The sequence below is a fragment of the Pygocentrus nattereri genome, chromosome 23 (genome assembly GCF_015220715.1).
Source record: "Pygocentrus nattereri isolate fPygNat1 chromosome 23, fPygNat1.pri, whole genome shotgun sequence".
Classification (NCBI taxonomy): Eukaryota; Metazoa; Chordata; class Actinopteri; order Characiformes; family Serrasalmidae; genus Pygocentrus; species Pygocentrus nattereri.
This window is the reverse complement of record NC_051233.1, coordinates 18,333,322-18,349,923: the sequence shown is the minus strand read 5'-3', so window position 1 is coordinate 18,349,923 and position 16,602 is coordinate 18,333,322. Positions and strand designations below refer to the sequence as shown.

The 16,602-nt window shown below is 44.3% G+C and overlaps 1 protein-coding gene across 4 annotated transcripts in view; it reads right to left on the bottom strand.

The window, feature by feature from the left end:
- lrsam1 (leucine rich repeat and sterile alpha motif containing 1) overlaps positions 1-16,602 on the bottom strand; it is a 27,554-nt gene extending 10,952 nt beyond the window's left edge. For all 4 annotated transcript variants that reach the window (XM_037533521.1, XM_037533522.1, XM_017697794.2 and 1 more), the window contains exons 1-16: positions 16,471-16,602; positions 15,880-16,020; positions 15,700-15,756; positions 14,758-14,802; positions 14,291-14,368; positions 14,136-14,204; positions 13,945-14,029; positions 12,101-12,222; positions 9,949-10,039; positions 9,548-9,657; positions 6,225-6,254; positions 6,007-6,129; positions 5,443-5,582; positions 1,344-1,388; positions 519-589; positions 90-189 (exon numbers count right to left, since the gene is read on the bottom strand). In XM_037533521.1, the coding sequence (XP_037389418.1) occupies positions 90-189; positions 519-589; positions 1,344-1,388; positions 5,443-5,582; positions 6,007-6,129; positions 6,225-6,254; positions 9,548-9,657; positions 9,949-10,039; positions 12,101-12,222; positions 13,945-14,029; positions 14,136-14,204; positions 14,291-14,368; positions 14,758-14,802; positions 15,700-15,756; positions 15,880-15,951 (1,238 nt within the window). In that variant the 5' untranslated portion in view covers positions 15,952-16,020; positions 16,471-16,602. The remainder of the gene's footprint in view (positions 1-89; positions 190-518; positions 590-1,343; positions 1,389-5,442; positions 5,583-6,006; positions 6,130-6,224; positions 6,255-9,547; positions 9,658-9,948; positions 10,040-12,100; positions 12,223-13,944; positions 14,030-14,135; positions 14,205-14,290; positions 14,369-14,757; positions 14,803-15,699; positions 15,757-15,879; positions 16,021-16,470) is intronic.

Here is a 16,602-nt window from a genome sequence, read left to right as displayed (position 1 = left end):
CAACAGTGAAACTTGCTTGTATTGTAACTGGTGCATACCAGAAGGATAAGCAGCTTAGAAAATATGTGTGTGTGTGTGTGTGTGTGTACCTCCTGCAGGCTTCAGACACCATGCTCTGCCTCCTGTTCTCACTAGCCTCTTGCAGTAACCTCATCGAGTAGCTCTCAGATAGCATGGTCTGCATGGCAACTACAGACAGATTGTGAGTTATTATGGTGATATTGCCATATCTATAAATGATAGTCGTGTTTTATGTATGGAAGTGGCAATTTTCCATTGCTCATTACCTACACAGCCTTGTAGCTAAACTACAGAAACTAACTTTGGATACCCAACATGTCTTGGCTAATCAACCACATTTGGCTAAATCATTGCTTTTTAAGATAGTATTTTTGTCCTTTCTTTCTGAGTGAACAAAACTGTTTCTCTTGTTTCATGCTGTGAGAGCAGCAGCATTTGGGGATTCATTTTAAAACAATAACATAAAATAATAAAAGAACTACATATCCCATGCTCACCTGCTATTTCCCTCTTCCTCAGAGAGTTTGCTTCTTCCTGTGTGATGACAGTAAGGTGTTCCATACGAATCCTTTAGACGGACAAAAGTCAGTTTAGTAATTACGTCAAGTACTAACTGAGTGATCTTGTGACTATTTTGATTCAAAAAATGACCACACATTAAAAACAGTCTTAACTGATTTATGAAAACTATAAACTCACTGAATACTTTGTTAGGAACACCTGTACATCTACTTATTCACACAATTGTGTGTGCGTGAACACGCATAAAAAAAATCCATCAGTCTCTTACTATAAGAGAAACCAGAACAATTTAAATATGCATTACTATCAGGTGAAATACTAAAAAAACACTCCTGATTTACAATGAAGGAAAACTTTTTCAACTCAAAACAAAATCTATTACTATACAACTCAAGGATTAGCCTCGTCCTTGGCCACGCTAGTCTATAGCATGAAAAGATGTTAAATGCCACCTACATCATGAATCATAATAACTTAATCTAGAAATAGATCTGAAAGGTTCAATCTCTTACATCATGGACCAGAGACAGTGGCTTAATGCATTTTGTGTGGTTTTGTGAGTGAGTGTGAGTGTGAGAGAGAGTGAGAGAGAGAGTGGAGAGAGAGTGGAGAGAGAGTGGAGAGAGAGAGTGAGAGAGAGAGAGTGAGAGAGTGAGAGAGAGAGAATGAGAGAGAAAGTGAGAGAGAGAGAAATCTTTATAACAAAGTTATCTTAAAAGGTGCCATTTAGCGTGGATAAATGATAATGCACATGCTGTCTATGCCTAAGCCATGATCAATAGGCTGCAGTCTGTACTTACCGGTCTTCTTCCAGAGCCTGCAGAAACTCAGCACTCTTTGCTTGGCTGTAAACATAAGAATGCATGCATTATGAGAGTCACAACTAGTGCTGCAAAATATATTGTGTTTATCTGTTAGCATGAGGGCTCCCTTTAAAATAATGCAGTAATGATATCACAGAGGTGTGCAATATGTTTTACTGTGTGCTGTGAGCATAAACGCCAATCACAGATCAGTTCAGCCCAAGTCTTTACGTAACAAAGTGAACACAGAATAGATCACTGGAATTCTGCAATTATTATGAGTAACAATTTACTTTAATTATTCAGTGTAGATGCTTTGCAAATGCTCACTTTGGCATTTACTAACATTTACCCAACTAACTTAACATTTCTCTGAATACAGTTTCTGGTTCCAGATTTTGAAAATGACTAGTAGTTAACTGAACTGTTATGTAAGCAATTGGACATCTAATGTTATGCCCATCAATGATTACAAAATCTAGGACTGGAAACTGGATTTAAAGTCTGGCTTTGAAGACCTCTCCCCTAAGCCTCAACCTAATCTTAACCTTAATCCAAAACCTAAACCTATTACTAAGCCTAAGTTTGTTTATAATCAGCATAGTTTCACCAGATAGCACTGTAATATTGCTCAATATTTTTAGAATTAGCAAACATAACTGAAATTTACCTCTCCATGGATCACCACCTTATCGTGGTGGAGAGGTTTGTGTGCTTGAAGGACCCTAGGAGCTATGTTGTCTGGAGCAAAAGCTCCTGGTAGGGTCTCCCATGGCAAACTGGTCCTAGGTGACAGGCCAGACAAAGTGTGATCCATAACCACCCCTATGAGGACAACAAAGCAGGACTTGTGTACCCTGCCCGGATCAGGGTTACCGGGGCCCCACCCTGGAGCCAGGCCTGGGGGAGGGGCTCGCCAGCGAGCGTCTGGTGGCCGGGCATTCACTCATGGTGCCCGGCCGGGCCCAGCCCGAAGGAGCTACATGAGTCCCCCCTCCCATCGACCCACCACCGATGGGAGGGGCAGTAGTAGGGGTGCGGTGCATTGTAGATCGGGCAGTGTCCGAAGGCGTGGGCCTTGGCGTTCTGATCCTCGGTTGCTGAAACTGGCTTTTGGAACTTGGAACATTACCTCACTGGCGGGGAAGGAGCCTGAGTTGGTGTGCGAGGTTGAGAGATACCGGCTAGATATAGTCGGGCTCACCTCAACACACAGCTTGGGCTCTGGGTCCAATCTCCTTGAGAGGGGCTGGACTTTTTTCTTTTCTGGAGTTGCCCATGGTGAGAGGCGGCGGGCAGGTGTGGGCTTTCTCATAGCCCCTCGACTCGGCGCCTGTATGTTGGGGTTTTCCCCGGTGGACGAGAGGGTAGCTTCCCTACGCCTTCGGGTTGGAGAACGGGTCCTGACTGTTGTCTGTGCTTATGCACCGAACAGCAGTTCAGAGTACCCAGCCTTCTTAGAGTCCTTGGGAGGGGTGCTTGAAAGTGCTCCTCCTGGAGACTCGATTGTCCTACTGGGGGACTTCAACGCTCACGTGGGCAACGACAGTAAGACCTGGAGGGGTGTGATTGGGAGGAATGGCCTCTCTGATCTGAACCCGAGTGGTGTTCAGTTTTTGGACTTCTGTGCAAACCACAGTTTGTCCATCACGAACACCATGTTTGAATACAAGGATGTCCATAAGTGCACATGGCACCAGGACACCCTAGGCCGCAGTTCAATGATTGACTTTGTAGTCGTGTCAGCGGACTTGCGGCCATGTGTACTGGACACTCGGGTAAAGAGAGGAGCTGAGCTGTCAACTGATCACCACCTGGTGGTGAGTTGGATCAGGTGGTGGGGGAAGATGCCAGTCAGACCAGGCAAACCCAAACGTATAGTGAGGGTTTGCTGGGAACGTCTGGCAGAAGAACCTGTCAGATTGATCTTCAACTCACACCTCCGTCAGAACTTTGACCAGATATCGGGGGAGGTGGGGGACATTGACTCAGAATGGGCCATGTTCCGCTCCTCCATTGTTGAAGCGGCTGACTGTAGCTGTGGTCGCAAGGTAGTTGGTGCCTGTCGGGGCGGTAATCCTCGAACCCGGTGGTGGACACCCCAGGTGAGAGATGCCGTCAAGCTGAAGAAGGAGTCCTACCGGACATGGTTGGCCTGTAGGACACCAGAGGCAGCTGGCAGGTATCGACAGGCCAAGCGATCTGCGGCTTCAGTTGTTGCCAAGGCAAAAACCCGTGTATGGGAGGAGTTTGGTGAGGCCTTGGAAACTGACTTTAAGTCGGCTCCGAAAAGATTCTGGCAAACCGTCAGGCGACTCAGAAGGGGAAAGCAGTGTGCCACTAGCACTGTATATAGTGGAGATGGTGTGCTGCTGACTTCGACTGAAGACTTCATTGGGCGGTGGAAGGAATACTTTGAGGACCTTCTCAATCCCACCGACACGTTCTCCAGTGAGGAGGCTGAGTCTGGGGACATGGGAATAGGCTTGTCCATTACTGAGGCCGAAGTCGCTAAGGTAGTTAAGAAGCTCCTTGGTGGCAAGGCTCCAGGGGTGGATGAGATCTGCCCTGAGTTCCTCAAGGCTCTGGATGTTGTGGGGCTGTCTTGGCTGACACGCCTTTTCAACATTGCGTGGACATCGGGGGCGGTGCCACTGGATTGGCAGACTGGGGTGGTGGTGCCTCTTTTTAAAAAGGGGGACCGGAGGGTGTGTTCCAACTACAGGGGAATCACACTCCTCAGCCTCCCTGGTAAGGTCTATGCAGGGGTACTGGAGAAGAGAGTCCGGCTTATAGTCGAACCTCGGATTCAGGAGGAGCAGTGCGGGTTCCGCCCTGGTCGTGGAACACTGGACCAACTCTTTACCCTCTCCAGGATTCTGGAGGGTTCATGGGAGTTTGCCCAACCAGTCCACATGTGCTTTGTGGATTTGGAGAAGGCATTCGACTGTGTTCCCCGGGGTATTCTGTGGGAGGTGCTTCGGGAGTACGGGGTACATGGCTCTTTGCTACGAGCCATTCAGACTCTGTACAAACAAAGCGGGAGTTTGGTTCGCATGGCCGGCAGTAAGTCAGACCTTTTCCCAGTGAGAGTTGGACTCCGTCAGGGCTGCCCTTTGTCACCGATTCTATTCATAATTTTTATGGATAGAATTACTAAGCGCAGTCAGGGGATGGAGGGTGTCCGGTTTGGTGACCTCAGGGTCACATCGCTGCTGTTTGCAGATGATGTGGTCCTATTGGGGACATCAGGCCGTGAACTTCAGCTTTCACTGGATCGGTTTGCAGCCGAGTGTGAAGCGGCCGGGATGAGGATCAGTACCTCCAAATCCGAGGCCATGGTTCTCACGCGGGAAAGGGTGGAGAGCCCTCTCTGGGTCGGGGATGAACTCTTGCCTCAAGTGGAGGAGTTTAAGTATCTCGGGGTCTTGTTCACGAGTGATGGTACAAGGGAGCGGGAGATTGACAGGCGGATTGGTGCTGGGTCAGCAGTGATGCGGGCTCTTTACCGGTCTGTTGTGGTAAAGAAAGAGCTGAGCAATAAGGCAAGGCTCTCGATTTACCGGTCGATCTACGTTCCCACCCTCACCTATGGTCATGAGCTTTGGGTAATGACCGAAAGAACGAGATCGCGAATACAAGCGGCCGAAATGAGTTTCCTCCGCAGGGTGGCTGGACTTTCCCTTAGAGATAGGGTGAGAAGTTCGGCCATCCGGGAGGGACTCGGAGTAGAGCCGCTGCTTCTTCACTTTGAGAGGAGCCAGTTGAGGTGGTTCGGGCATCTTGTTAGGATGCCTCCTGGACGCCTCCCTTGGGAGGTGTCACAGGCAAGTCCACCAGGGAGGAGACCCCGGGGAAGACCAAGGACACGCTGGCGTGACTATATCGCCCAGCTGGCCTGGGAGCGCCTCGGAATCCCTCCCAAGGAGCTAGTGGAAGTGGCTGGGGAAAGGGAGGTCTGGGCTTCATTGCTCAGGATGCTGCCCCCGCGACCCGAACCCCAGAGAAGCGGAAGATGATGGATGGATGGATGGATGGAACTGAAATTTTAAAAAAAGATACTCCTCATTCACATCCAACCTCACCATTACCTCACCGTTTGTTGTCCAGTTGCAGGTTGGCAATGCGGGTGGCTAGGTTGGTCTCCGCCTGCCGAACTTTCTCCAGCACCCTCTGCCTCTCAGCCTCCTGGGCTTTCTGCTGCTGACACATGTCCTTCTCCAAACGCTCCTGCTCCTGAGACACACACATACAGCTGATCTTATACAGGGCTCTAAAGTGATTACATATCTAACAATTTTACATGAACTACAAATCTAAAGTCTGTCTTATTTGGGCTGCAAACATGACATGCTGAAACCATACTGCCTTTTTTTTAATTAAGTAAAAAACAAGCTGCAAAATGTAGTCAACATAAAACATATGTTTACTTCTTCAAAACTCAAAGTGTCTTTCTTAGTATAAAGAATAAGTTGTGCCTAAATAAGGTTTTCTTTTGCAAATGATTATTTAAAGCAGATTAATAATAGTAACCATGATTCATCTGTACTATGTTAAATAACTGCAAGCCAAAAATGCTCATTTGTATTTAAATAACTGTGAATAAACTATGTGTCCCAAAACTTTTAATGGAGTACATAGCAGCAGTTACTGTGGGTACCAGTTTCACAGACAGCAGCATGCCCTCTTTGCGGGAGTTGCTGAGGACAAGGAGTTGCGCTTGTTCTCTCTGTTTTACTTCCAGTTCCTTCTCAAAGTTCAGCTTCTCCAACTGCTTCTGCTCCTGATACAGCCAGTAAGAGAGACAGAGAGAGAGGTCTAAAGAGTCAAACCGCTCCAACACTTAAAAATGAATCAGTTAAGACTAATGCAACATACCTTTCTCTTCTCATAATCCATGAATTTGCTCTGCAAAGTGAAAGACATAGTATCAGATCAGCTGCCAAAAATCATACACCTACAAAGCAATTCCCTGTCTTTTATATTACTCCCTGCCTCAATTTTCATCCTTACCCCAAATCTAGTTGAAAAGCAAAGACATTTTTGATGTCTGAATTTTGCTTCTTTAGTTTGGTGCTGGAACTACAAAGCTTACGTAGCTACCAAATATGCATGGCTAAATCATAACACGCTTGTCTCAAACAATCTCATATAGACTTAATGACACTGTATATATACACATATGAATTTATACACAGGAAAATATTTACACGTCAAGACCTCATTCAACATGTTCAGATTAGCAGCAAGATAACGAACACAAAATCCTCTCCTTGGATCACCACCTTATCGTGGTGGAGGGGTTTGCGTGCTTGAATGATCTTAGGAGCTATGTTGTCTGGAGCAAAAGCTCCTGGTAGGGTCTCCCATAGCAAACTGGTCCTAGGTGACAGGTCAGACAAAGTGTGATCCATAATAACCCCTATGAAGACACAAAAACAGGACTTGTGTACCCTGCCCGGAACAGGGTTACCGGGGCCCCACCCTGGAGCCAGGCCTGGGGGAGGGGCTCGCCAGCGAGCGTCTGGTGGTCGGGCATTTACTCATGGTGCCCGGCCGGGCCCAGCCCGAAGGAGTTACATGAGTCCCCCCTCCCATCGACCCACCACCAATGGGAGGGGCAGTAGTAGGGGTTCGGTGCGTTGTGGATCGGGCAGTGTCCGAAGGCGTGGGCCTTGGCGTTCTGATCCTCGGTTGCTGAAACTGGCTTTTGGAACTTGGAACGTTACCTCACTGGCGGGGAAGGAGCCTGAGTTGGTGCGCGAGGTTGAGAGATACCGGCTAGATATAGTCGGGCTCACCTCAACACACAGCTTGGGCTCTGGGTCCAATCTCCTTGAGAGGGGCTGGACTTTATTCTTTTCTGGAGTTGCCCATGGTGAGAGGCGGCAGGTGTGGGCTTTCTCATAGCCCCTCGACTCGGTGCCTGTATGTTGAGGTTTTCTCCGGTGGACGAGAGGGTAGCTTCCCTACGCCTTCGGGTTGGGGAACGGGTCCTGACTGTTGTCTGTGCTTATGCACCGAACAGCAGTTCAGAGTACCCAGCCTTCTTAGAGTCCTTGGGAAGGGTGCTTGAAAGTGCTCCTCCTGGAGACTCTATTGTCCTACTGGGGGACTTCAACGCTCACGTGGGCAATGACAGTGAGACCTGGAGGGGTGTGATTGGGAGGAATGGCCTCTCTGATCTGAACCCGAGTGGTGTTCAGTTTTTGGACTTCTGCGCAAACCACAGTTTGTCCATCACGAACACCATGTTTGAACACAAGGATGTCCATAAGTGCACATGGCACCAGGACACCCTAGGCCGCAGTTCAATGATTGACTTTGTAGTCGTGTCATCGGACTTGCGGCCATGTGTTTTGGACACTCGGGTAAAGAGAGGAGCTGAGCTGTCAACTGATCACCACCTGGTGGTGAGTTGGATCAGGTGGTGGGGGAAGATGCCGGTCAGACCAGGCAAGCCCAAACGCATAGTGAGGGTTTGCTGGGAACGTCTAGCAGAAGAACCTGTCAGATTGATCTTCAACTCACACCTCCGTCAGAACTTTGACCAGATATCGGGGGAGGTGGGGGACATTGACTCAGAATGGGCCATGTTCCGTTCCTCCATTGCTGAAGCGGCTGACTGTAGCTGTGGCCGCAAGGTAGTTGGTGCCTGTCGGGGCGGTAATCCTCGAACCCGGTGGTGGACACCCCAGGTGAGAGATGCCAGTGCGGGTTCCGCCCTGGTCGTGGAACACTGGACCAACTCTTCACCCTCTCCAGGATTCTGGAGGGTTCATGGGAGTTTGCCCAACCAGTCCACATGTGCTTTGTGGATCTGGAGAAGGCATTCGACTGTGTTCCCCGGGGTATTCTGTGGGAGGTGCTTCGGGAGTACGGGGTACATGGCTCTTTGCTACGAGCCATTCAGGCCCTGTACAAACAAAGCTGGAGTTTGGTTCGCATAGCTGGCAGTAAGTCAGACTCGTTCCCAGTGAGAGTTGGACTCCGTCAGGGCTGCCCTTTGTCACCGATTCTATTCATAATTTTTATGGATAGAATTTCTAGGCGCAGTCAAGGGATGGAGGGTGTCCGGTTTGGTGACCTCAGGGTCACATCGCTGCTGTTTGCAGATGATGTGGTCCTATTGGGGACATCAGGCCGCGAACTTCAGCTTTCGCTGGATCGGTTTGCAGCCGAGTGTGAAGCGGCTGGGATGAGAATCAGTACCTCTAAATCCGAGACCATGGTTCTCAGGCAGAAAAGGGTGGAGAGCCCTCTCTGGGTCGGGGATAGGCTCTTGCCTCAAGTGGAGGAGTTCAAGTATCTCGGGGTCTTGTTCACGAGTGATGGTACAAGGGAGCGGGAGATTGACAGGCGGATTGGTGCTGGGTCAGCAGTGATGCAGGCTCTTTACCGGTCTGTTGTGGTAAAGAAAGAGCTGAGCCATAAGACAAGGCTCTCGATTTACCGGTCGATCTACGTTCCCACCCTCACCTATGGTCATGAGCTTTGGGTAATGACCGAAAGAATAAGATCGCGAATACAAGCGGCCGAAATGAGTTTCCTCCGCAGGGTGTCTGGACTCTCCCTTAGAGATAGGGTGAGAAGTTCAGTCATCCGGGAGGATGCCGCTGCTTCTTCACGTCGAGAGGAGCCAGCTGAGGTGGTTCGGGCATCTGGTTAGGATGCCTCCTGGACGCCTCCCTCGGGAGGTGTCACAGGCGAGTCCACCTGGGAGGAGACCCCGGGGAAGACCCAGGACACGCTGGCGCAACTATATCGCCCAGCTGGCCTGGGAGCGCCTCGGAATCCCCCTTGGAGAGCTGGTGGAAGTGGCTGGGGAAAGGGAGGTCTGGGCTTCATTGCTTAGGATGCTGCCCCCGCGACCCGAACCCCGGACAAGCGGAAGATAATGGATGGATGGATGGACAAACACAAAATGGGTTGTATATTATGTTCATAATGTTATGCTACTGAATAAAACATCTGTTTGTGTTAGATATGTAAATGAAAATACCCATCCAAATGTAATGCTCTTTTAAAAAAAAAAAAAAATTCAATGAAAGAAAAGAAACTTTTTAAAGGACGGAACAGAAAGTTTTAAATAAAGCATCAAAAGTATTGAAACAGAGTATTGAACTGTTTTCCACACTGCAAGTACTGAAAAACAATTGGACTTTTGATACATTGTGCAGCTCAAGCTGCTGGACTCTTACCTGCCAGGCTATATCCTCACCATCCACACAGTCAGCATTCTGCTTGCCGTCATCATTTTCCAGTACTGGCAGCAGATACTGAGAGGGAGGACAGTACTCCACACCCAACTCTGCAAAACCACATCACTAATCAGTCATACTGACTTCACCTCTACAATGTCTTTGCAATTAGATAAAAAGTCAGAACAGGTTGGAGAGCCTTATACCCCACTTAGTGACTCTTGCTATTCAGCATGGTGACCTTGCAGCTACAGTGTGACTCAATCTATCAGCAATGCTTTTTTTGGAGAGTATACAAGCTGCTCTGCACAACTGAATGCCGGTGTCTGCAATGTGTGCACATTAATATAACTGATTCAGTAATTAGAAGGTGAGTCTGGATATTGAAATGGCATCCTTACCTGAGCAGAGGTAGCGCTGGATCTCTTCTGTGCCTGCTGTACAGACTGAGGCAGGTGGGTAGTTCATAACACATGCATCCAGAGTCAGACTCTGCACAAACAAACCGAAAGATTCTTTATTGGTATCTTTTGGCTGTGTCTTAACTAAAGAGGCCTAGCTTTAACAACAACACTTCATTATAAACATTCTGCACCAAATACATCCAGCACACAGACCAAAGGCATGCCTGTGCTTAAACTAATCTTAGGCTATGGTCAAATTTTCACTCTGAAGTACAATTTTCTACCTTAATGTAATACAGATCAAATATTTTCAATTCAGATCTGTCCCAATTTGGATACAATCAGGTCTTAATGCCCTGTTTTTCAGTCAGGACCAATTTTGCCTTAAGAGATCACATATGTGTGTGCTAAACTAGATTCAGACTGCAGGTAAAAACAGCCCAAATCACCCCAATCAAATTTTAGTGTGGTTGGTCACATTTTCTTTTTAAATGTTGCATGTATCTGACATTAGTCTGAACAAATCATACGTGCAAAAGAACACTGATCCAACTGGCACACTTATTCAACAGACACAGCTGTCATCTGTCTTCCCTGAAGATGAATAGACTCCTTTCATATGATGTCAACACTGGAGAACAAACAGTAGACACCAAAACAGCAGCACTTAACAAAGTTTGCAGAAAAGAGTTTTTAAAAAATGAATTTCAGTGCTTTTATGTAAGTCTCTCAGACAATGAATGCTCAATATCTATCATATAAGTGCTATATATATATATATATATATATATATATATATATATATATATATATATATATATATATATATATAAAAAAAATCATCACATGTCTTCACCACAAATATTCTTTCCTCTGATTGGCTCATCAGCTGTTCATGATTTGGTATGAAAGCTGAAAAGGGCCACATGCATAAATGGTTTTGAAATTGGCACTGCTATTAACTTCAGCCAGCACTGCCACCAGCACATCAGCACAAAAATGCGTTGCGGGCCTTATTATATCGGCGCAAAGGCATGAAATGAATTTCCAGGGCTGAGTAGCTGCAAACAAGCCTTAGATCATTATTCGCAATGCCAAGTGTTGGCTGGAGTGGTGTAAAACACACTGCCAATGGATGCTGGCAGTAAGTGAAACATGTTCTCTAGAGTGATGAATTATGCTAGACTATCTGGCAAACTGTTCAACAAATCTGGGTTTGGCTGGCTGCCAGGAGAATGCTACCAACCAGAATACAGTAAAGTTTAGAGGTAGAAGGATAAAGACCTGTAGTCATTTTTCAGGATTTGCACTCAGCAACTTAGTTTCAGGGAAGGTTAATGTTAAGGCTGCAGCACACAAAAAACATTTCAGACAACTTTGTGGCAACAACTGAGAGAGGACCTTTTCCTTTTTCAGCATAACTATGCCCCTTATGCTCAAAGTGAGGTCTAGAAAGACATAGTTCTCCAAGTTTTGTGTAGAGAAACTCCAGTGGCCTCCACAGAGCCCTGATCTCAACCCCATTGAAGACATTAAAGATTAATTATAATGTCAATTGTGGGCCACGCATTTCTTATCCAACATCAGTGCCTGACCTCACAAATCCTTCTTTGACTGAATGGGCACAAATTCCCACAGACATATTCCAAAATCTCCAAAGCCTTCCCAGAATGGAATAGGATGTCCAACATACTCCACATATTCATCTATAACCAACCTGGGATCCAATATGAAAGTTGATGAAATCTGATTTGAAAAGATCAGATTTTTGTGCTCATACAGCACTAAAAAAAAAAAAAAAAAAAAAAAAAAAAAAAAAAAAAAAAAAAAAAAATCACACTATGACAAAAAATTTTTCTGTTTGAATCTAGACATCATAAAGACATCCATTCACATGTGGTCCTATTGGATAGCTCAACTGTTAAGAAAAATTCCTAGGCTAGTAATTAATTAAATTGTGGTTGTTCTTGGCACAGAGACTGTAAAAATGCATGCATCCAGCACCTTCTAGGACAGAGTTTTGTTCATAGTAATAGCAGATATGGGTCACTTACAAACACAAATGTGAACCATCAGAGCAGAAATATCTGCTGTGAAAAATGAGAACTAAGCAATACAGCTCACAAGGTGAACATAGCTTCAGTCTCACCTCCAGCGTGCGGACATTGGCCAGTTCTTTGGGCAACTCTCTGATGTTGTTCTCACTCAAGTCCAACGTGCGTAGACTGCTCATGCACCCCACAGACGAGTGCAGCTCGCTCAGGCAGTTCCCTTCACATAACACAATTTCACCATCATTTACTTTCTGACTTAATTTAGTCAATAGATGTTACGAGTAATATGACAATATGCTTTACTGTGACAATTACATCATGATACACTGATCATTCTAAAATATCAAATTAAAAAAACATTATATAATGATCTAGTTTTTCATAGCAATGTTAACATAGTTTTGCTGGTGTGTTTTGTTCATTTGCAAAGAGTCACACAGGTAACTATGCAGGAGGTTGCAGCAGTGGTTACCAGACAGGGTCCAAGAGCTGAAACAGATGCACCAGTGTCACATGAGTGGGGACAGCATGTAAGATGCAGCTTGGGACTAAACTCTGTGGGGAAGAATATCTCCAGGATGTGGGTTGGAGACCACTGCATACACCAGTGAGCCAAAACATGATGACCACTCACAGTTGAAGCAAATAATGGTGATTTTCCTTATCGTAGTCTATGTATTGGATGTTGGAGAAAAAAGTAGACGTGAAGACCTGAGTAAGTGACAAGGGCCAAATTGTTATGGTTTGAAGCATCTCCAAAACAATAAGCCATGTGGGGTTCTCCAGTCAGCAGTGGTGAGTACCTAATGAAAGCAGTCTGAGAATGGACAAACCATGAACGAGCAACAAGGTGTTGGTCACTCAAGGCAATGAAAAAGGGCAGTCTATCCTATCTGGTCCTGACTGACAGAAATTTTTAATGATGGTTATGGGAGAAACATGCCAAACCACACAGTGCATTGTACTCTTCTGTGGAGTGCCCTGAGGAAATGATGGCACCAGGATGCACTGTGGGAAGAAGACAAGCAGGTAGGCAAGTGGAGGGTGTGTGGCTCAGGGGCAATGTTCGGCTGGGAAACCCTGAGGCCAGGCACTCCTGTGGATGTCAGTTTGACATGTGCCACCTGCATAAACATGGTTGTGGTCTAGGTACACCTCTTCATGGAAAGGTGTTCCCTGATGGCAGTGGCTTCTTTTAGCAGAATAATGCGTCCTGCCAGACTGCACACACTGTTTGGGAATGACTTGAGTAGCATTCGGCAGGTGGTCATAATGCTTGTGAAAGCCTAATTTGATGGAAACCTACCTGAATAATAATTTACACATTCAGAATTCCTTAATGGGTCAACATGATGTACAGTAGCAGTTTGTGCAAAGGTTCTACACTTTTTAAAGTCAATATGAATAAAAAATGATATCACTTTTTTTTTCCATACCAAGGCACTACATTAGTGAAACTACATTAGTGGTATCAGGGAGCTACATCAGCATTTCACTTGATAATGGAGGGGTATGGAAGAAGAGGAGTTTAAACATATTATTGGTTAATATTATTTTCTTTCCCACTGGAGCACAGTGACAATCAAAACACAGAAGACCTTTTTAGTGCAGACATTAGTCAAAACACTTAAAATATTATGTGCAAATAAGAATTTTGTCTTTTAAATGATATTATACGGCAAACTGTGCTTAAGATAACCAGAGACATGAAATAAAAATGTTGATTTTGATTTTAAATTTAATTTAAAATATAACATAAATGTGCTAAACATGGCACTTCAGAGCAATGCCACAGAGGGATCACTTTCAGTTCCCTAAAAAATTATTCTTTAAGAGGTTCTTTAAAGGAACATTCATTGGAAGCTTTTTTAGGGAACCAAAAGTGGTTAATTAATGGCTTCACTTTAAAGAATTTTTAGAAATCATAGCTAAACCTGACCTTTCACATTTAGAGTCTGCAGATTCCGAAGATCACCTATAGAGTCTGGAAGTGTCTTGATTTGGTTATGTTCTGCATTCAATACCTAGAAAACAATATCAACAATCAGTATGGTTGTAGTAACAATAAACAAGCCAATGACAATTTGACTACACAAATGTAGTTGCAAACGGTATAAAAAACAACCTTACCTGCAGGGCTGACAGCTGCCCAATATCATCTGGTAGCAAGGTTAGCTTGTTTTCATGCAGGTCCAATACCTTAGGAAAAGATAAAGTGGAGTATTTGCACTGGGGATAATTGTGAATTTATTTTTTTCCAACTCTTTGTCACATGAATTTCACACCTTTATAGTTGCTAGAGTGCTGATGCTGCAACCTTTGGGCAACAGTGACCTCAGCTCGTTTCCATGGAGAATGAACACCTGCAGTAGGAGTGAAAAATGCTGTAATCTAGGCCTACAGGAATATGCAAATATTTGAGAACCTGTGCTCAAATTACAAGTCTTGTTGAAAAAATAATTTAAAAGTTAAAATAAGTTAATACCTCCTCTACAGAGAGGACCATTTCTATTTCTGCTGAGTTTAACATATTGAGGAAAAAAAACACAAAATGCTTAATTTTGTGCACAGTCCACATTTTATTAACTTTTAATTTTTTCAAATATGAAGTATGCTCCCTGTAGAGGACGTGTCCTTATCCCCCTTCCTTGGAAAATCAACAAACATTAATTTGACCAGGGACACCCAAACTCTGCATATAACTGCATTTCCATTTGAGCCAGCTAAAGTAGATCAAAAAGTGGAACCTCACCTTTTTCTGGAGCACTTTGCAGATGGAAAAGGCACTGGAGGGAACCTATACATAAGCAATATATATGATCATCATATAAATATACAGTGATGTGAAAAAAAAAAATTGCTTCTTGATTTTTCTATATTTTTGTCACATAGAACACTGGACTAGGTCTTCAAACAAAAAGTAATATTGGGTGAAAAAAGAACCTGATCAAACATAAAACACATGTTATTTAATTTATTTAAGAGATAAAAATATTAAACATGTGAATCAGGCATGTGGAAAATGAACTTCCTCTTGAAAAAAATAACCTGCTTCATGACCTTTTGCAGCAAATGACTGCAAACGACAATTTGTAAGATATCAACCTTTCACATTGTTTTGAAGCAATTTGAGCCCAGTCATATTTGTTCATTCAGATACTGTTTTACGTTTTTCTAATGTGTTAAAAAATGCTGCAATAAAGTTTGCAGTAAATGTCATATTTTAGTTAGTCCCCTATAGAATATATGTTACCTAATTTTCACTAATAAAATCAACAAAAACAAATGTTATTTGACCAGGGGTGTTATTTGCATGCAATATAGCTGCTTGTTTGAGGTCCTGTTACTGCATCTCTACTTGGTTCAGGTTAGGACTTTGCCAAGACAACTTTTCTTTTTTGGATTACTGTCTTGCTGTATAACCCATTTCAGCTGCTGCTCATGGAAAAACACACTCTGCACTGACATGGTCAATTAACTGCCCAGCCATTATGTATATAAACTATTTATTGCAATAACCAAAGAGGTGGTATGTCATGATATTGCATGGTGAACCAAGCAAAATACAGTAGACAATGAGGACCCAACTTTGCTGAGCCTAGCTGACTAATGAAAGGTGACTGGCTGGTGTAGTAGAGTAAAACATAAGATACTGATCTACAATGCAAGACTGAAAGTCTCTAATGTCACTCACCTCAGAAAGTTCACAGTTTGAAATGTCAAGTATATCATCTGCTCCAGCCTCTTTAGACTACCAAAAAACATAAAGGTAAATTATGTTGTTCATTGCAGCATCATTCACACTCAAAATAATGTGGAGGGCTAACATTTTGTTGAGAAGATCGAAATGCATTAAAAATACACAAATACTCACCAAACACAGCTGATACTCTAGACGTTTCTTGGAATCCTCGCTTGGCCTTTTCTTCTTATAGAACAGAGGCATTCTGAAGTCACAGACCCCCTTTAGTCTGAAAATCCTTTTCTATATGAGGCTTTGCTTCTTGTGGCGGAGCTAAAGCGGAATTCAAATGAAACAGGATAAATGAGAGTGAAACCTTCGTAGCTACAAACATACAACACGTGTCTGTTCAGCATTGCTACTGATGTCATATTAGTCTGTTTTAGTTAAACTGGGATGTAGCAATGAAGCTACGACCATGCTCAGTATAGCCAGCTAACTAGTTATCATATGCGGACCAGCCCCTATCTGTCTATGCGCAGAACAAAAAAAAAACGTTCGAATTTAAAAAAACCTCCTAAAGCCTCAAAACTACAAATAGATAGATGATACGTTAGCCACTTTAACTGCTTTAGCTGTATTTGAGCAGAGATAACCAGGTTGCCTAGAGACAGGTAGGTTAGGTTATACAGAACCAGGTAGACGACTGGTTTATTTCATGTTCTTTCAAATAAGCCGAACTGAAATGATTATCTTTGAAAATATTTCCGATATATACAGTACCTTACAGCGAACTCCTCACGCTATCACACGGATATTTTCAATCTCTACTGAGGCATTTCCTGACATTAGTGACCACAATGTTTTGACTGACGTATGGTTGCGTACTAGATAGCCTAGTCTCGCGAGAGAACA